Consider the following 20662-nt stretch of genomic DNA (forward strand, 5'->3'; position numbering starts at 1 on the left):
AGGCTGGTAGCTGTGTCTCTTACTGGTTGTAGCTCTGGTGGGAAACTGCTTGCTGCTTTACTGCCCTGTAAATAATTATGCTAGGAGCACACATAACAGCCCAGCCACAGTAACCACTCAGAAGAGCAAACACATGAATCTGAGCAGCTGGAGAAGACATTTAAAGATCTTGTAAATTACTGCGCTCAGAACTGGATAGGAGTGATTGGTTATTACCAACTAATTGCCAAAAGCACCAGGTTTCTATACAAAGAGGAGTGAGAAGGTCAGAATATTCCTCTGGGGCTAGTGGGGAAAAACGGATGTGAAAATAGTGGGGTCCTATTTAAAAGGAACATCATCTCAGTGCAGAAAGTGGCAGGTGCATTATTCAGGAGAAAAAAAAAAATCCCTGAACCGTGTTGTCTGCCGGGAAGGTAGAAGTCATCCCAGTCCAGACCATCCTGGCTCTGCCCCTGTAGAGAAGATGAAATTAGACCCCATTTAGACTCCATTTGGCCCAACGACAGCCAGCTCCTGTAGCCGATCCCAGAGCACCATAAATTGCCATGTGAGATTAGATGCCCAGGGGAAATCTGTGACAAAACACCAGAAACTTCTAGTGGAGGCACCTTCTGGATTCAGGATCCAGAAGCTCCTGGTGAAGTTGGTAAACATCTCATCTCCCATTTCCCCTGTGCCCAGGGCCTGCTTGCATCAGCTGTGATCTAGGGGGCCTGGGGAATAGATGGGAGGAGATCTGCTCAGTTTCTCCACTATGTTACTGCTGCTGCTGGCGTTTCAGAGTCCCTGACCTCCACACAGGAGATACTGCAAGCAAGCCCACACACAGCACCCTTCCCCAGTGGAAACAGTGAGAAATGTTTTTAGACTTTGCTCTGAGAGGGGGACATCACCTCCTCTGTTGAGAATCTCTACTGTGGGATGACCAGCCCCACCTCAGGTTGACTGGGACTGAGGGACATTCTGACCTGGCATGGGGAACTTTATATTGATGGTTTGTTCCATCACCACTATGTTCTCATTCACATACAAGGCTATTACTTTTCAAAATCATTTGTTTATTTTAAAGGCAAAGAGGAAGCTCCATCTGTCCATTTCCCAGTAGTTCAGGCTGAGCCAGGCTCAGTCAGGGTTCCCACATGTGTGTTGCAGTATCCCACAAATGGAGCCATCACCTGCCACTCGCAGGGAGTGCATTAGCAGGAAGCTGGAATCTGGAGCAGAGCTGGGCCTTGACCCATAGTGCTCTGACACAGAAGGCAGGTGTCCCACTTGGTGTCTTCACCACTCTGCCAAGTGCCTGCCCTGAGAATGAAGTTGAAAAGCAAGAAAGCGAGCATCTTGTGAAGCCCATCCTTGGGAGGCATTGGCAGACATCTAGGGGAGTGTGAGGCAGGGGAGGCGGCATCTTCATAAACAACATTTTCAGATTTGGGAAAGGTTGGGGGTTTGACTATTTATTTTACTTATTTAAAGGCAGAGTTACAGAGAGAGAGAGAGAGAGAGAGAGAGGAAGAGACAGAGCTTCCATCCACTGGTTCACTTTCCAAACGGCTACAATGCCTAGGGCTGGGCCAGGTTGGACCCAGGAGCCAGGAATCTCTTTTGAGTTTGCTACAGGGCTTGGACCATCTTTGGTGCTTTCCCAGGGCATAGCGGCAGGGAGTTGGATCAGCAGTGAAGCAGCCAAGATTTGACCAACGCCCCATGAGATGTTCGCACTGCCACTGTTGGCTTAATGCTTTATGCTACAGTGCCAGCCCTAAGGTTTTGGTTTTGTCCCTGTTTTTCCTCGATGCTGCCAGATCCTGCACGGTGGACAGACAGGTAGTTTGGAAGTTTGATCTTTGCCCATGCATGGACAGCAGATGCAATTTGCACCTGCTGCCTTTTAAGAAGTAGGCTCTTGTGTAAAATCTGGCAGTGAGTTTGAGTGATGGGGTGCTTTTTTATTTTAAGAATTGTAGGCTGTGTGACAGTGCACATCATGAGACAGCAGCTGTGGGGAATCACTGAATTCCATTTTCCTTTGTAAGTCCTGATAAATCATTGCTGCCGAGAAAAATAAATTTTACTTTCTCAGACCAAAAACGATTTGAATAATCATGGTTCTACATCAAGGACTGATGAGGTCTGTTGGAGGGTGTTTAAAAACAGTCTTTAAGTAGGGGCGCGTGCTGGGCGTAGCAGGGAAGACTCCAAGTAGGATGTCCATGTCCCGGATCAGGCTGCCTGTGTTTAACTCCCAGCTCCCCTGTTGGCTCCAGCTTGCTGCTAATGCAGACCCTGGGTGCTGGGGTGATGTTGCATGTCCCTGGGTTCCAGCTCCTGGCTTCCAACCCTGGCCCCCTCAAGAGTACTCAGAGTGAACCAGGAATGACATCTTTCTATGTGTGTCTGCCTCTCCAATAAATAAACTTAGAGACTCACAAAACTTCTCACTGACATCTCCCACATCCAGCCAAGGAAATGGCTCGGACCGCATGTGTTAGGGGGACATCTCCCCAGGAATCGCAGCTCAACTGAAAATTCTGGAATCTGGAGTCCTGAGCTTCCCAATGTAAATGGAGACTCACCAGTGGTCATCCTTTTCTTTCCAGAAAATGATAGTTGCTTAATATGCAGGTTCTGGCTAGAAGGCTTTTTGGGTGCAACAGGGAAAGGGGGGGTGCGATACTAGGGGACTTGTACCCACCGTGCAAAGCTCAAACCTGAGGGTTTGAGGAACTATGCAGGGTGAATGGAGCAGGAGGAACCATGAGCACTTGGTCTGAGCCCAGCAATGCTTCACTTGCCTTGGGAAGATGTTCCACGCCCTGTTATAATCCACTGCGAGCATACACATTTGACTTGCTTGTAACTGCAAGTTGCGTCTTCCTGCCCTGCCCTTGACATGTTGTTCGGGGGAACCCAAGGAAGCTCTGCTCATGACCGTTTCCTTCAGTGGCTCTCCAACTTGGTGACTGATGGGATCCATTGTCAGCAGAAACTCCACCATGCCTTGTCAGGAGCAGCCCCGTCCCTCTGAGCGGGAGGAGGGAGTGTCAACAGTTACCGCCCCAAGTCTCCTAGGGGACTGCGCCCATCATATGCTGCTCAGAACTGCTTCAGCTCACTCTGCGCGTTTGGCCAGGCCAGCAGAGCCTTCCAGGGACACTCACCCAGTTTGGGGACTCAGTGAGTGCACTGGTTCTCTTCATGCTGGGACCTGCAGAGCTTCAGGCCCAGCCCCACCACCCACTGAAAACACCCATTTATCTTCCCAAACACTGCGCCTGGACACTGTCAGAAGACCGGGGAAGCACTTAGTATTTCACTGGCTCTGGTTGCTATGGACATTCCACATGGCAAGAATGGTTGGGGATTTGATGTTCTGTGAACTTGTTGTCCGCCTTTCTTCTTTATATGTACTTGGAAATCAAAGTCACTGCTTTTTATTTATTTATTTTTGTATTTTCATTTTATTTGAAAGATAGATATTCCACCTCCTGGTTCACTTCCCAAATGCCCACAAGAGCCTGGCTGGACCAGGCTGAAACTAGGAACCAGGAACCAGACAGGTCTACCATGTGGGTGGCAGGGGCCAGGCGCTTCAACCCTCCCCTGCCGTCTTTCACAATGAATTAACGGGGAGCTGAAATTGAAGGGGCATGGGGAATGAAAATGACACTATGATATAGTGCATGTCCATGCTTACCACTGCATCACACTCAACGCTGAGAGTGATTGATCTTCCATCTGCTGATTCAGTCCTCAAATTTCTGGAGCAGTCAGAGCTAAGTTTCCCAGAGCCAGGAGCTTCTTCTGGGTCTCCCATATATGTGTGCAGGGGCACAAGCACTTGGCTATCTTCTGCTGCTTTCCCAGGGGTGCTTGCCAGGAACTGGATCAGAAGTGGACAGCCGGAATTTGAACCAGCACCCATATGGAAAGCTGACGCTGCAGGTGGAGGCTTTACCCACTACCCCACGGTGCTAGTCCCCAAAGCTGCTTCTTGATTCTCTTTATTGCCAACCTGCAGCCCCAGGGGACTGAGTCCATGTTATCCCCAGGGTCGGATCTGCCAGTAGACATCAGCCTCAAGAAGCCTCATGGTAGCCACCAGAGTAAGAAAGCAGCAAAATAAAAGCCTCTGGAAAGACAAAAGCCCTGTGGGGCTAGAGGAAGATAAAATTGTGCAGAACTACTGTAAAAACTAGATAATATTATGTATTCAAGTGCAGAGTGTAAGAAATTCTCCGGACCCATGCTGTGCCAGATGGTTTGCCTCTGAAGAAAAGCAAAGCAGAACTGAATTAGCCTTGGATGTACAGACGTCCTTGTGCTAGCTTTCCAGAATATCAAAACAGACTACCATGTGCTGGGTGCCTTACAGAACTCTACCAGAACTCTCCCAGTCTGGCACCATCCAAGTGTTTGAAGCACCAGCTCCCTCCCAGCCTCCCATATCTGTGGCAACCTCCAATGTTTGTGATCTTGAAGAGAAATCTTTTATTTGCCGATTCACTCCCCAAACAGCTGCAAGAGCCGAAGCTGGGCCAGGCTGAAGCTGGGAGCCAGAGCTCCCATGTTGGAGTAAGGATCATCTTCCACTGCTTTCCCAAGTGCATGAACAGGGAGCTGGATCAGAAGTGGAGCATCCGTATGGGATGCCAGTACCACAGGGGGAGGCTGATATGCCACAGTGCCAGCCCCCTCCCTTGGCCTTTGTAATAAATAAAAATGAGCACATAAACATTTTAAAATGTCTCTCAGGTGAGTGGCTAGGCTGAAGCCTATCTAATATTAGCTGCTGTCTCCTCTTGTCCCTAACTTGACTTAAACATTTCTTTATTCTGCTTCTACCGCTCTTGGGAGGCAAAAGCCAAGCTGGCCCAACCTTCCAAATATGGCACCTCTCAGGTCCTGAATTCTCAGAACTCAGCCAGAATTTTGCATGCCTCGTCTCAGGGGGCTTCCCTGCCTTCACGCCTTTAAGCCTTTTGCCTTTACACATTTTACAAAGCACAGACATGTGCCCAGGAAACAGTTGACCAGGGTAAAGACCAGAGATGTGGGGAAGAATTGGTCATGAACAGCAGAAATGCTTCAGAATTTTTTTATTTCCATGCATAGTCACAGGGTGAAACCCTGAAGAGATTAATTTTTTTGTTGTTGTTTTGTTTTCTCTTAGCAAATTGCCGAGTTGGGCCCGAGCTGTTGTTCCCAAGATATTCTATGTCACCGAGAAGGCTTGGAACTATTATCCCTATACCATCACAGGTGAGTCTTTGGTGTAACCCCCATGCCACACAGAGCAAGGGCTGGGACACAGCTGCAGTGGAATTTCATGGATGTAGGGCTACGTGAAGCTCGCTATCCAGGCAGGCCCTTCTGGGCACCCTGGAAGGTCACTGTTACCGTTTGCTTTCTTCTTTCTGCATCTTGGATGCTCAGTCCTAATTCTGAGCTGTGGCAGGTAGCAGAAGTTCAGCTAGGACAATCCACCTTGGTCCTTTCAGCTAGGGTGGGGAAAGAAGGTGAAGGTCTTTTTTAGTTTCCAGATATTCCATTGTCTTTACTCCCCATTTCCCCAGCACTCCCCAAGAAATTTGGGGGTATGAATTGTCCATAAACAACTTATTTATTTTGAGTTTTGTTTCACAGCCCCACCCCACCCCAGCTCCATTTGTTTGTTTTCATTCAGAAGATTGCATTAGCTGTTTATGCCCTAAACTGCTTCTTTGTTCTTTATGATAAGAACATCCTCAAGATTACATTTCCTCTCACTTGCATGGCGATGACAATAAATGTTCTTAAAAGGACTAGGAAAAGAAAAGGAAAAAAAAAAAAGCAGGGAAAAAAATGTAGACTGATTGGTTTCTGTACTGAACTCATGAAAATTTTGAGATTCCCACACTCCAGGAACATCAAAAGAGGCCCTTTTTATTCCCGATAAAAGCTGCTTTTCCACTTAAAAGATTGCCTTTGTGGTTAATGACATGCTCCACTGGAATTATGAGTCTTTAATTCTGCTTTTATAATGCCAACTCTTTGGGTTTTAATTAGCCACAAACCTATAGGCTAATTGAATCTTGCATCCCTGTCTTATCTGTGCAACCACAGAAGTCTCACATTCCAGAGTTGCAGAGCCAATACGGTGACATTCGGTGTATGTGAATGTTTTGTTTTTGCATGATTTCTTTACCACATCTGTAGTGATAATGATTCACCAGTATTTGTTAGCACTGTGGTTTTATGTTGTATGTAAGCATGGGCTAAATCATCATTTTCTCTTTTTTTTTCCTCACTTGCCTGCGTTTCTCCAAATGAACATCTGGCAACAGAATACACAGTAAGTTTCAATTCATTGTTTTTAAATTTCTGATCCTGCAGTAACTGCAACATCCTTCATATCCACCTTCTCAATGTAATAATTTTTAAAGGGGAATAATTCAGAATCAGATATTTAAATGCAGGCCACTGCATGGTTATATTTAATGCAATAATTCAAATGTACTCATTTGTTCAAGAATATGAAATTTAATTTGAGCTGTGGTTATGCAACAAGGTGGAGGAATCCACCATGGTAGGAGGGTTTGGGGAGGGGTGGGAGAACCCAAGTATCTATGTAACTGTGTCACATAATACAGTGTAATTAATGAAGTTAAATAATAAATAATTAAAAAAAAAAGAAATTTAATTTAAAGTGCCTTAATAGTCACTTTACACAATTAACTCTTGCTGGTAATTTTTTTTTTAAAGATTTATTTATTTTATTACAAAGTCAGATATACAGAGAGGAGGAGAGACAGAGAGGAAGATCTTCCATCCGATGTTTCACTCCCCAAATGAGCCGCAACGGCCGGTGCTGCGCCGATCCGAAGCCAGGAACCTGGAACCTCCTCCGGGTCTCCCACGCGGGTGCAGGGTCCCAAAGCTTTGGGCCGGCCTCGACTGCTTTCCCAGGCCACAAGCAGGGAGCTGGATGGGAAGTGGAGCTGCCGGGATTAGAACCGGCGCCCATATGGGATCCCGGGGTGTTCAAGGCAAGGACTCTAGCTGCTAGGCCACGCCGCCGGGCCCGTTGCTGGTAATTTTTAAAATGACTTCACTATTCTACTGGTGGTAGTTCACTAGAATACATGATTTTCTAGCAGCAGGATATTAGAGAGATGACAGCATTCCTTGATGGAGGTGGTGTTTATCTACAGCTCATTCACCCAGAGCTCTGCAGTGGAAAGTATTAGCAACTTAGTAAAATAATTGAACTTCTTCCTGTTCTTTGAACCTCTAAAGTCATTGCTTGCACACACAAGTAAGAATGTAGGATCATCTTCCCCAGTGGTCAGCTGATCAAGCTATTATAACAAGAAGATGTTTACTTGAGCTGTGATAAGAGTTGAGTTTTTGGTTTTAATTAGAACAGGCAAAGGAAAAAGGAGTTGGTGGAGGAAAATGATTGATCATGTCCTACACATGACCGCAAGTGCCTATCATGTAGAAGATATTCATAGTCATTCAGTAACAGAATGCATGATAGGCAATAGATGGATGGATGGATGGATGGATGGATGGATGGATGGATGGATGGGTGAATGGATGGCAATAGCTATCACCATTGCCTCCCAGGATCCACACTAGCAGGAAGTTGGAGTCAGGAGCCGGAGCCAGCCATTGAACACAGGCATTGCAATGGGGATGCAGGCCTGTTAACTGGCATCTTACCCATCAGTCTAAATGCTTGACCCTGTTTAATGATATTACATTCAACTTTAAGAATATATACAGCAGGCATTGTGGCATGGAATGTTAAGCCTCTACTTGGAACTCCTGCATCTCATCTTGGAATACTTGGGATTAAGACTTACCTCTGCTTCTGATGCAGCTTCCTGCTAGTATGCCAGGGAAGGGAAAGGTGATGGGCCAGGGGCTTGGGTTCCTACCACCTAGGTAGAAGACCTGGGTGCAGGTGCCAGCTCCTACCTTTGCCCTGACTCTTGCGGCCATCTGGGGAATTGAATCATAGGATAGTATCTCTCTCTAAATATCTATAGATAGATAGATAGATAGATAGATAGATAGATAGATAGATAGATAGATAGATATGTTAGATATATATATAGATACATAGATATATAGAGAGAAATATATGATATATATGTGTATATATATATATATATATATATATATATCATTCTCAGCACCTCTAAGTCCTCCAGGGGCCAGCCTTCACCCCAGCCTCCATCCCAGACACCTCAGTCACCTGGACCAGCCTCTGTTGGGGCATGGAAGGACTTAATGCCTTCTCTTCTGCTCCACAATTCTAATCATGCCAGTCAGACTTTCACAGGGACACAAATGACTTACCTTTGGGGACAAAACATGAAGAGAAATGCCATTACAATTGCATAGGCTCCTGTTCACCTCCCCCATTTGACTCAGAGTATTACTTGGCCTCTTTTGGGTCCAGTCCACTGAATTACTGTCTTTCCCTATGCGGTCAACAGGCATTGATTAAATGCCTCTGAGATGCAAAACATCATGTTAGATGACACTGCTGAGCAGTTATCGCTGCCCTCAGGGTCATGATCCAGTGGGGAACAGCTGAACACTCAACACACAGGCCTGAAAGTCACCAGCAAGTCTGCATTTTTTTCTGGAGCCAGGCAGTGGGGACTCCATTTAGGGGACAGACTGGCACCAGCTCTGTCTGCTGAGTTGGCAGCAGAAGCTCAAAGCGGAGGACCAAATGCATAGCTGTTGTGAATTCAGACAGATGAGCAATTGCAATAGGGGAGGAAGTGGCCCTTGGCCTTCAGACTGGGGCCTTGAGTTTCATGAATGCAGACATGGTCCCCAAGAGCAGGACCCAGTGGGGACTCGGGCAGGTGCAACTGGCAGATGGGGCAATCTTTGACTCTCCCATGGCTCAACTCAGAAACTTGGCAGGAAAATGGGACACACTCAGTGGCAAGCTTTTTAGGATTTTGACTTTGGACTTGGTAGTCTTTTGCAGAGCTGGCAGCTCCCGTTCAGTTCCGCCCCGAGCATAAGAGAAAGCAACAGATGTTGTGTGTGTACTCCTTTGCTCAGCTGTGCTGTCCAGAATCTTGGGCATCTGAAGTACATTTTAGATTCATAATTCTTTCAATGTCAGGTGGGCTGGGGGAAGGGGGAGTACCTCCATCCCATGGCAGAAGTGTCAGTATATCCCAAATATTGCATGGGATGTGGCTTTTGCTAAAAGGTTATTGTCTTGTGTTTGACTTGGCAGCCATTCAGAGGAAGGGTGGAATTTGGTGGAACTGGTCCGTGAGACTCTCATGGGGAGCTGATCTTGTCTTGTGGACCCTGCCCTTTCTGGAGTCATCTAACCAGGAGCTCCTCCCAGAGGCCTCATACCCAAATGCCATCACAGTGGGACTTAGAGCTGCTGACAGGTTCCCCTGAATTTTGGGGGAATCCAGTTCAATCCATAGCAGGCAGAGTCCACCCAGTTGCCCAGGAGGCAAGGATCGGAGTTGGGTCCTGGCTGCCAGGACATAGAGGGCCACTTGTGCTTTGAGTGTCAGTTCAAGGCCTGCCTTTCAGTCTCTGTAGGGAAGCCACGCTGTGACTGGCTGCTTCAATTGTATTTATTGTTCCAGACAGAGGACAGCTTTTCTATCACTGTCTCTGGTGTCAGGGTTCTGGTGTTTTCTCTCTCTCTTTCTCTCTCTCTCTGTCTTTCTGGCTTCAGGTGTATCTTTCTGTGGCATGCAGTGTTCTCTCTCATGTGCCCTCTTGCCTGATCTCAGCCATGTTCTCACACTCCCTGTCCCTAGCGGTCTGGGCCCATGAGCCTCCCCTTGACTGACCATGGGGCTGCCCCAGGACCTAGGAGAGCTAGTTTCCTTGGCTCTCATATTTTTTCATGGTTTTGGTGCTTCTCATTGAGCCCTGTGTCACTCGATGCTTTCATCCTAAATACCTTTTTCTGATGTCTTTCCCAAGCTCCGTATTTTCTGCGTTCCCAAAGCAAAACTCTCCTAATGCCAGACACCCAGCTAAGATCCCTGGCTGGGGGCCCTGAACATTCTGTCATCGTGTCTCCTGCACAGAGGGCTTAGCCCAGAGTGGCTGCAACACATCCTGGGATACCCTGGGTCTTGTGCCTGAGACCCCATGTGACCCTCACTGGTGACAATATCCAGGGAGGACAACTTTGTAGTCAGGGTCATCTGGTACTCCAACAGTATTCACTGTTAGAGACAGCAGAATTTTGCCATCACCATGAGCATGTGTGTGTGTGTGTGTGTGTGTGTGTGTAGTTCTGTGGAAAGGCCATTTGCCCAGGAAGTGGAAAAATATCTTTAGCATGGTTATGGGAAAACAATCTTAATTATACAGTGAACAAAGAATAGCTCCAGAATGGTTCTCAGGGGACAGACCCATGAACCAGTCCTTCACGCTGGCAAGTCCTTCACACGTTTGTCAAGTCACAAGGCAGAGTAGTTGCTTGTGTTTCTCTAAAATTGAGAAAAAAGAATCTCTGCATGAAGATGAACATAACTGGGTAGAAGCAATTTAGCCTCAGTAGTGAAGAGGGAGGATGCATTTTCTTTGCGTTTGTTGGATTTGAAACACAAGTTATTACACATTGACAAGCAATCTAGAATGAACAGCTACACTGGGTTTTGCTGCTGTGACCATGCCTCCTCATCACAGCATCTTCCCTTTTTAAGTTTCATTGATTTGAAAGATAGTTACAGAGCTAAAGAGAGAGACATCTTTTACCCACTGGTTCACTCCCAGATGTCACACCAGCTAGGGCTGAGCTGGACTGAAGCCAGTTCCAGGAGCTTCATCTAGCTCTCCTACCTGGCTGCAGGAGCCCAAAGCATTTGGCTATCTTCTGCTGCTTTCCCAAGAACATTAGCAGGGACCTGCATCATCTTTCTTTTTACAAGATCTATTTATTTATTTAGAAGGCTGAGTGACAGGAAAACAAAAGAGAAAGAGCTCTTCCCCAGTGCCCACAGCAGTTAGGGCGTGGCCAGGCTGAAATCAAGAACCAGGAACTGCATCAGGGTCCCCCGTGTGGTGGGCAAGATGTGGGCCATTGTTTGCTGCCCTGCCAAGAGCATTAGCAGGAAGCTGGCCCAAAAGAGCAGAGCAGCCTGGGTTTGAACCACCTGTTTAACCCGCTGCACTATAACAAATGCCCCAAAACATCTTTTAATACAAATATTCATCTGTTCACACAGTGGCAGCTGGGGTGCTGTTTCCCACTGGTTAGAATGACGACGAGCCATCCTGCAGGGAGAAAACTTGTGGGAGACAGAGTGCTGTCCCTCAGCATGTTGATCATTCAGGAGAGGTCAGATGAGCTCATGACAGCCCAAGGGGAGTGAAATAAGTTTGATTAGAAGCTTAAACTGTACAGGCTGGCGTGAAAAGGGGGTACTGCTCAGATTGGTTCAGATGGGCCAAGGAAGAGAAAATCTGCTGTAAGTCGCCCCAGAGAATTTGGGGTCATCTTCCCAGGAAAGGCAAAAGCAGGCCAAGGTCTTGGAGGGGCATGGTCCACCCGCCACCCCCATAACCCAAGGAGCTGGTGGGTGCTGTGTGTAGACTGATGACATCCACACCTCTCTCCTGCATTCTTCCCACCTTATTCTCAGTGCCGGCCAAAGGGGAGCAGAAAGCAGTGAGTGGCTGACTTAGGAGATGAGGGACAGTATAGCAGGACTGGTTTTGCTAGGAAGGCTTTTAGAGAACCATCTCAACTGTGTAGATAAAAGGGCAAAGGCCCCAAAGCATCCTTTCTTCAGGATGATTAAGACAAGGGTTAGCTGGTTAAGAAATGGCCTTTGTCTTCACATCACAATTAACCCTACATAACCAATGTAGTATGTGATTTTGAGGGGACAAGGGGACACATCCCTTCTTTAGAGAGGTGGCCGTGGACCAGTCTTCCAGGTTGGGCCAGGCAGGAGGGGAGCACTGATAAGCAAGCCAGCAATTAGACACAGGCCTGAAGCGTGGGTCATGGCGTGGCACTTGTATCAGGAATAGAGTTAGAATGCCCAAGTTCAAGTGTCTCTGAGGAGTGGCAGTGTCATGACACCTGCAACATAGCCATTCCCATATAGGTGCCAGTGCATGTCCTGGCTGCTCCACTTGCATTCCAGCTCGTTACTCATACACCTGGGACGTCAGCAGAAGGTGGCCCAAGTCTTTGGGAGACTCAGACAAAGCTCACAGCTTCTGGCTCACTCGTTTGCTTACTGTCTCTTCCCTCCTCTTTCTCTGTCTTCCTCCCCGCCTCCCTCCCTCTCCCCCTTTACCCCTTTACCCCTCTGCTCTCCTTCTCTCCATCTGTCTCTCCTTTTCTGTCTGTAAACTCTAATTTCCAAGTAAATAAGTCTTTAAACAAAACCAAACAAACATGAAGTCTTCAGAGTTCCGGAGAATCTAAATGGAAGCCATCTCAAGCCATTTGTAATTGTTATTATTGAGGGCATCTAGAGTTAGAAGATGGCCTTACTGTGGCATTTCTCAAAGCTCTTACTACTTTAATGCACATTGTTGGTCTCCAAAGGAAGCTGCAGGTTGCAACACTTCCCCACATGCATCTGTCCACGGGACCTTGGGTTTTCCAGGACCAGTCATTTAAAACTTAGGGGAATTCCAGAAGTTTCTCTCAGGGTCAAAGCTATTCTCTGTGCCAGCGGATCAGTTCTGCTCACGTAAATGTTGATTTCTATTAAATTCCAGTGGACTAAACTAGTGCCTGAACATTGCCATCACTCATATGCCAGTTTTTTGAAGAATGGCCCAAGCGCAATGAAAATATTTTGATTATTTGTTTTAAAGTTGCTTTCCAATGAGAATCAATTCTGTTCAACCGAATAGCCGAGGCAGCGAGGCAGCAAGGTCGTGCCTTCAGACTTGCATGCAGTAAGGAAATGAACAGGGACGGAGCAGGAGGCGGTACGCATTGGGTCTTAGCAGTTAAGGTGCACACAGCTTACATGGGAGTGCCTGGGTTTGGTACACAGCCCTGCTCCCAGTTCCAGCTTCCTGCTCTTGCTAGACCGTGGGAGGCAGTGAGTGATGGTTTGAGGAATACCTGAGTTCAGGTCCCTGTTCCACTCGGTGCCAGCAAGTAGCCTGCTGGGAGACCTGAATTGTGATCCAAGCTACACCACCACATCACTGGGAAGTGGATCAGGAGACAAGCACTCCCTCCAGCTCTTAGATAAAGAAAATGAAAAAAAGAAAGAGCAAGAAGAAGAAGAAAAGACACCTGTTGGATGAGTGAGCCCATTGTAAAGCGGCTTATTCCAGATGTGTCGCCCATGTGAGGGCTTAGGACGTGTCTCCCCAGCTCAGCCACCCAACCCATCAGAACTTGACCAGCAGCAACTGGGGAGGGCCGGCTATGCCAACTCTGGTCATCCCATTTCCACGTGCGCTCTCACTGTTCTTGAGCTCTGCTTTGTATTTCAGAGAAAACTAGTCCACGATGCTCTGGCACAAGGAGATTTTTTTAAAAAGCTATTAGGTTTTTTTTTTCCCAAACGCCACTCACAGTGACATTCTAGAGGGCAATCATCCCAGAAAAAAGATTATGTTTTTAAGGGGATGCTCTGGAGAAAATTCTACTAGCAAAATCTTCTCCTTGTGGAATCTTTTCCACCTAGCAGTACTGAAAGGCATGTGACTTTTGCATTTTGCTGAGGTGAGGAGTGGGGCTGGGGGTGCTCGGGGGTGACCTCAGAAGATTCAACCAGCACACTCTGTGCCATTGTCCATGCCCGCAATGATGGACATATGACTGTATATGAAGAACTATATGTTAGTAATGAAATAGAAGAACTAGGTGGGGGGGGGAGAGAATTGGGGGGAGGATACGGAAATATGGAACTGTATCATAAAATGAATAATAATAATAAAATGTAAAAAAAAAAAAAAAAGATTCAGCCAGCACAAGGTTGTGGGTGGGGCAGGTTTCACTCTACAAAAAAGAATACACCTGCCCATTCTGATGTTCTTATCACTGCGACACTGTGCTACCCACTCGAGTGTTGCTACAAGGATGTAGCCAGCTTTTAACATCGATGTTGTGGACATTTTTTTTCCAAGTCAGGAATTGACCCGTTTGGTTCAGAGGGATTGTGAACCAGAAACACTTGCCATCTGACCGGTTCCAATCATCTACCTGCCCCTGTGTGAGGAGTCACTTTGATACCTGCCTCTCTCTCTGATTGACATGCGTTTCCTTCCCAGTTGATGAGGTCTGCCTCTCTCTTTAAATTCCAGCCTTGCCTCTCCTGTGTATAGCCAACAGAATTTCTAGAGCATCCCCTGCTGATTTCTGCCTTGACAAGCCCAGCCCAAGATCCTCTGAGCCTGAATCTCATTCCCCTCCTATTCAGAACACATGGGCTCATTCACACCTTTGGCTCCCTCTCCTTCCCTGCCAGCCTTTCCTCTCCAGTGAGTTGCTGTTGCTCAGCAAGGCAGAAGACTCCATCAATGAGTGAACTAATGAATGAGCAGGAGCCCCGGTGGAGGTGCAGGCTGGGGAAAGCAGAGAGGCCGTGGGCTGGGATGCAGCTGTTTTCCGGCTGTTTCTGCCTTCCTCTCGCCCTCCTCCACTTCCCTCTCAGAGCCCACCATGCTGCTGGGCCACGTCCTCCTCCCATGCAGTGTAGCTTCAGAAGCCACTCTGTGATTCATCCTTACCTCTTGATGCACGTGCAATTTTCTTTTTCCCTCAGCTGCTCTTTAAAATTCCTCCTCTATTTTCTGCGCTGGAGTTCCACATCTCCCTTTTCTGAAACTATCTTCATTGCATTTTTCCCCTCCCCCAGCTACCCATTCTAGAGTCATCTGGGGCCTTCAAAATCCAAAACAATAAACCATGATTTTTTTTCTCTCTCTTTGCCTGCGTGATAAGCAAGATGCTCAGGTCAAGTGGGATCCCTGGACTTGACATTTGCAGTGAGGATGTCCTATGCGCACAAAAAAGAAGTCTGTGTTTGGCCTTCTGATTGTGAGGCTAAGTTTCTGTTAAGAAGGAAGGATAAAAACATCCCAATGGGGATGGCCATTTGGCACTAGGGCTAAGCTGCTGGTGTGCGCTCTGTAGGAGTACCTGGTTCCAGTTCACTTCCTAGAGACACCTGCATTCGGTTCAACCTCTGGTTCTGCTTCCACGTCTAGTTTCCTGATAGCACATATCCTGGGACGGGGCAGGTGACACTCAAAGACTTGGGTTGCTGCCACCCATGTAGGAGACTGTAGATGGAGTCTGGGGTCCCTGACTTTGGCTTCGCCCAGCTCTGGCTATGTGGGTGTCTGAGGAGTGATTGTATGAACTCTTCCTCTCTCTGCTTGCTTGCTTTTTTAACAAAATGAAAATTAATTGATTAGATTTTTTTGCCTGGTGAAGCAGCAGTTGAGGGACTCTCAGACCTAGGTGTCTCCTCCACTGAGCGGTGAGGCTCAGCACCCCATTTCTTGTTGTACAAGCAACACAGACTGTTCTCTGTCACTTTGCAAGTGTCTCCATCCCTCAATGTTCCGAAAATAACAAACTCTAAACTCCATGCCTGGTCTCATCAGCACTTAGAACGTTCTGGCTCTGAGTCTTTTGTTGATGAAAGATGGAAACACTGGCAAATCCAATTTTCCCTTAGGATCCCATCCCCGATGTATCCTATTAAAAGGAGTACATGTGATGCGATAATGAGAAATCTAGTGCCAGAAGGTCAGTGCCATCCTCCGGAGAGCTCCATTAGGAGGAAGGTCAAGTCCATATGGAGTTTCACTTTCACTGATGGCAGAGGGTGCGTTGCTGGCTGTATCAGAACAAAATGGCAAGGGAGGACTAATTATGTTCCAGATAAAAGCTAAAAGAAAATGATGGTTGAAGAGCCTGTATAAACTTCTCAGCCCCAATCCAGCTTTGCCACTCTTCTGGGAAACTTTTTTGATTTTAAACATTCTGCTAAAGAGCTGCTCTCAGGCATGGGAAGAGCTGGGCTGGCAACAGGGCATAAAGCACTGAGGTACTAGGCTGAGAGGACTTCGTGAGTGGTGCCCTTCTCTTAATCAGGCATGCCATGGACATGCCTCAGGGGCCATGATGTCTCTCCGTAATGTCTGATTTCAAGAAAGAACTCAGATGTTTTTGGGAAGTGACTCAAAAACTACCAAGCTGTGTCACCTCCTAGATCCTACCCAGTTGTGAAAGTGAATCTGTGTGAAGTGTGGGAGGAACTTCGAAAAGTTCTTTCAATTCCATTTTCCTTGAACTTCTTGAAGCACTATGGCAGGTGAGAAAGGGAACACACAAAACAGCAGTGCCCAAACTCATCAGACTTGCAAGTTGCCCACCTGTTTGATGGTATTTTCAGTCTACACCTTTTTTAGGTTTGAATGGACCAAAATTATAATAATTTGGTGAAAATCTTATATCTTTTAGAGGTACTATAGGTTGGGGTTGGAAGATATATTCATTTACCTTTTTTTTTTAACAGAATATTTCTGCTTACTGAAATAGTAGATGTTTGGGGGCTGACGTTGGGGTACAGGTGGTGAAGTTCTCACCAGAGAACTGGTGATGTCCCCTGAAGGCCAGTTCAAGTCCTGGCTGCTCCACTTTGAATCCAGCTCCCTGCTAATGCTCCTGGGGAAAAGGCCAAAGATGTGCCCAGCACAGTGGCCTAGTGGCTAAAGTCCTCGCCTTAAATGCGCCGGAATACCATACAGGCGCCAGCTCTAATCCCGGCGGCCCCAATTCCCATCCAACTCCCTGCTTGTGGCCTGGCAGTCCAGGATGGCCCAAAGACTTGGGACCCTGCACCCGCATGGAAGACCTGGAGGAAGTTCTTGGCTCGTGGCTTCAGATCAGCTCAGCTCCAGCCATTGCAGTCACTTGGGGAATGAATCATTGAACAGAAGATCTTCCTCTCTGTCTCTCCTCCTCTCTGTGTATCTGACTTTACAATAAAAATAAATAAATCTTCAAAGATGGTCCAACTGCTTGGGCCCCTGTCCCTCACATGGGAGACCCTGATGGAATTGCAGGCTTCTGGCTTCATCCTGGCCCAACACAGGCCATGGCAGCCACTTGGGGAGTGAACCAGTGGATAGAAGATCAATCAGTCTCTCTTTCCATCTCCTGTCCCATCCCTCTCCCCCTCTCCCTGTAAACTCCAACATTCAAATAAAGAATGAGTCTTTTTAAAATGTAGATGCTTGTTGTAAAGCTCCAATCCTTATAAAAAATGTGTATCACAGAAAGATTTGCTCCCCTGTTCCTGGTGAGAATTGGATTCTCTCTGCCATCTATTTGTGTGCATTTACTGGTCTGCGTTGTTTTTTCCAAATCATCCCATTTGATGTCCTGGCCTTAGAGGCCACCACATTAACTTAGTGAAACGAATGCTGCTGGCTTTGGATATAGCTTTAAGTTTCTTAGAGGACTGGCACTGTGGTGAAAGCATTGTTCATTTGTAACTAACATTTTTTTCACACCTGAAAATTCATTCTTTCCCACAACTTCTGGACAGGGTTTTCAAAACATTTCCCTAGTCGGAATTAACCTAAGCTGTCACAGTTAAATGCCCTTTTGGAAAATTACTGTATTTTAAAGGCCCTCCGATATGTCAGCATTTGAAGGAATATCATTGTAAATTTCTGAAAGGAATAATTATTTCCTCTAGGATATCATTTGTGTTACTCCTGGCTGGGGTTTGTTTGAAATGGGGCACATCTGTCTTTGGCAAGTGCATGCGTATATGTGTTCTCTCTGCCATAGGTACCACAGAACGCACTGAGAGAGCAGGCCTAGGCTTTAGCTACTGTCACCTGCTCTTTAGAGACTTTTAATCTGTATTTTTTTCAGAGAGTGACAAAGAGATTTTTTTTAAAAGATTGATTTATTTTAAATTTTGAATTTTATGATACAATTCTGTAGATTCGGGGATTCCTCCACAATTCCCACCCCCCGACTGGTTTTCCCCATATTGTTACAATAGTATAGTCCTTCATTAGGAGTTATAGTTCCATCAGTCTGTTATTTAAATGTGCCCCGACATTGCTGGTACAGACAGTGTCAGACAGTCCAACGTCCCATTGTCTGGATATGTCCAACAGTTTTATTTTTATTGGAGAGGCAGATATACAGAGACAAAGATCTTCTGTTTGATTATTCACTTCCCAAGTGACCACAATGGCCAGAGCTAAGCCAATCCAAAGCCAAGAGCCAGGAGCTTTTTCCAGGTCTCCCACACTGGTGCAAGATCCCAAGGCTTTGAGCTGTCCCTGTTTTCCCAGGCTGTAAACAGGGAACTGGATGGAAAGTGGAGCAGCCGGGACACGAACCAGTGCTCATATGTGATCCTGGCAAATGCAAGGCAAGGATTTAGCCACTGGGACATCGTGCTGGGTCCAGAGAAAGAATTTCCATCTACTAGGCCGAGCCAAAGCTAGGAGCCAGGTACTTCATCTGGGTCTCCCAACTGGGTGAGAGAGGTTCAAGTACTTGAACGATTTTCCACTGCTTTTCCCCAAAGTAACGGGGAGCTGGATAGGAAGCAGAGCAGCCATCAGTCAAATTAGTGTACAATATGGTGTTCCAGTGTTGCAGGCAGCAGCTGCATGTGCAGTGCCACAACAGCAGCCCCACCCACTGTCACCATGAGGTGAGCATTCATCCCTGCCCCATATAGACACTGATCTGCTGTCCTGATAACCTAAGAGTGGAGGCATAAGTGTGACTTTCATGGCCAGCTCCCTGGTGTGTGTGTGTATGTGTGTGTGTACTTATGATGTGACTACCGGATCTCTGTGTGCCTCTGTCTCTTTGCCTACAAAATGAGCATCTGGGTGGAGGATGCTGATGGGATTGTGAGAGAATTGGTTCAAAGATGCAATGCTATGTATCAGGTAGTGTTGACAGGCAGCACAGTAGAAATCTGCTGTCCTGGAGACCTCTGGGTTGGGTCAGACTTGCCCCACCTGCACAGGCAAAACCTTGACCGCGTTTGTCTTCAGTCCTCTTGCCCCAAGACTAGGCCAAAACATCCTAGGGTTAAGAAACAGCTCAGCTGCACCAAATGTGGGTGAGGATGTGGGGATCTCAGAACTCTCCTTGCTGCTGGTGGAACCCACAATGGCACAGTGTCTTCGGAAGGGTTTAGTCCGATGGAGTTATTCAGAAAGATCTAACATAGAGTTTCTGTATAATCCAGAAGTCCACATTAGGTAGCCAATGAAAACAAATGTCCGCACAAAAAGATGTGGAAGAATATCCACGTTATTACTCTTCGCAGTGGCTGGAAAACAACAGCAAATGTCCCCCAACTGATGGATGCAGATAGTACCTGCAGACAATGGAGTAGTAGTACATCCAAACGATGGACTGTCACTCTGTAAGGACAGAGTAGAAGTACAGGTGCATGCTGCCATGGGAATGAACGCTGAATGCATTATGCTCACTGAAAGAAGCCAGACACGAGTGGCCACATCTTCACTGATGCTGTTTCTAACGAGTATCTGGAACAGAAAACCAAAGAAGCAGAAAGTAGCTGAGTGGCTGCTTACAGTGTGGTTGGTACTGGGGGACCCAACAGGAAAGTGATGTATCCTGGGAACCAGTCACCTCTTTGGGGGTGATGAAACTGCTTTGAAATTAGATTGTGGCACTGGGTACATGACTCTGAATGTCCCAAGAACCATTAACTTGTCCTTGAAATGGGTGATTAATATGATAAGTGAATAAAACTCATTTTGGTATTTTTTGTTTTTTAAGGAAGAGAAGCAAGCCCTGAGTTTGGGGCAGTCTGTAGAATTCCACCAACTTCCTGAGAGCAAAGCCTCTGGAGCCAGGCCTGGACCAAGCCTGGCAGCCAAGGCATCATTAAGTTGGTTTCAGAAACACATTGTGATAGAGAACATTATTTTTATGCTACTGTGTTACCTGGGATAGCTTGGAGTTTGGGCTTTTCTTTTCTTTTTTTTTTTTTTTTTGGCTGTAGGCTAGTTGCAGTGGGAGTCTGGTATCCTTTGATGATAAAAATGACAGTCTTCAAAGTGAACAGTGTACATTCTTCCACAAGTTTGCTGCTCCGTGTTTCTAGTGCACAGAGCTGAGCGCCTCTGCCTCCTCTGCTGGGGAGGGGACTCCTTCCCTACCAGTCCCCAGACCCCCACTTCCATGCAGACAACCCTGAGTGGGGGGCGGTCAGGATTATCCAGGAACTGACGACAGAATTCTCAGTATGATTGACCCTTTCTCTTTAAGACTGATTTACTTACTTACCCTTAAGTTTTGTTCTCCTAAGTGTTTCTTATTGCCATAGCAACCCTAATCAATCACTGGGCTAAAAATAGCTCTTTCCTCTTTTCCAAAGCCTGTCTGTAGTGAATTGGAAAGTCAGCTCTGCTGTGCATTTTGCATAGGCTGCTTTCATTTCCCGACACTGAACCTGGGAGGGCTGCTGTCAGCTAATTATCTCTGCAGAGGCCCCAGCCGCCTCTCATCTTTCCTGGCATTATTCTTTCCAACTGCACATCCCCGCCCCACTTCTAAAAGCTATGTGTAGATGCATTCAAGTGTTCAACCAGAAAAAAAATAAATAAATAAACCCATCTGTGCTTTTCTAAACATTCACTTTTA

The 20662-nt window shown here is 46.7% G+C and overlaps 1 protein-coding gene across 1 annotated transcript in view; it reads left to right on the plus strand.

Annotated features, from left to right (window-relative positions):
* Positions 1–20662, plus strand: part of PITPNC1 (phosphatidylinositol transfer protein cytoplasmic 1) — a 231914-nt gene that overhangs the window by 119642 nt on the left and 91610 nt on the right. The window contains exons 3-4 of the mRNA XM_004592974.2: positions 5177–5265; positions 6330–6337. Of these exons, the coding sequence (XP_004593031.1) occupies positions 5177–5265; positions 6330–6337 (97 nt within the window). The remainder of the gene's footprint in view (positions 1–5176; positions 5266–6329; positions 6338–20662) is intronic.

This window comes from Ochotona princeps, chromosome 17 (genome assembly GCF_030435755.1).
Source record: "Ochotona princeps isolate mOchPri1 chromosome 17, mOchPri1.hap1, whole genome shotgun sequence".
NCBI lineage: Eukaryota > Metazoa > Chordata > Mammalia > Lagomorpha > Ochotonidae > Ochotona > Ochotona princeps.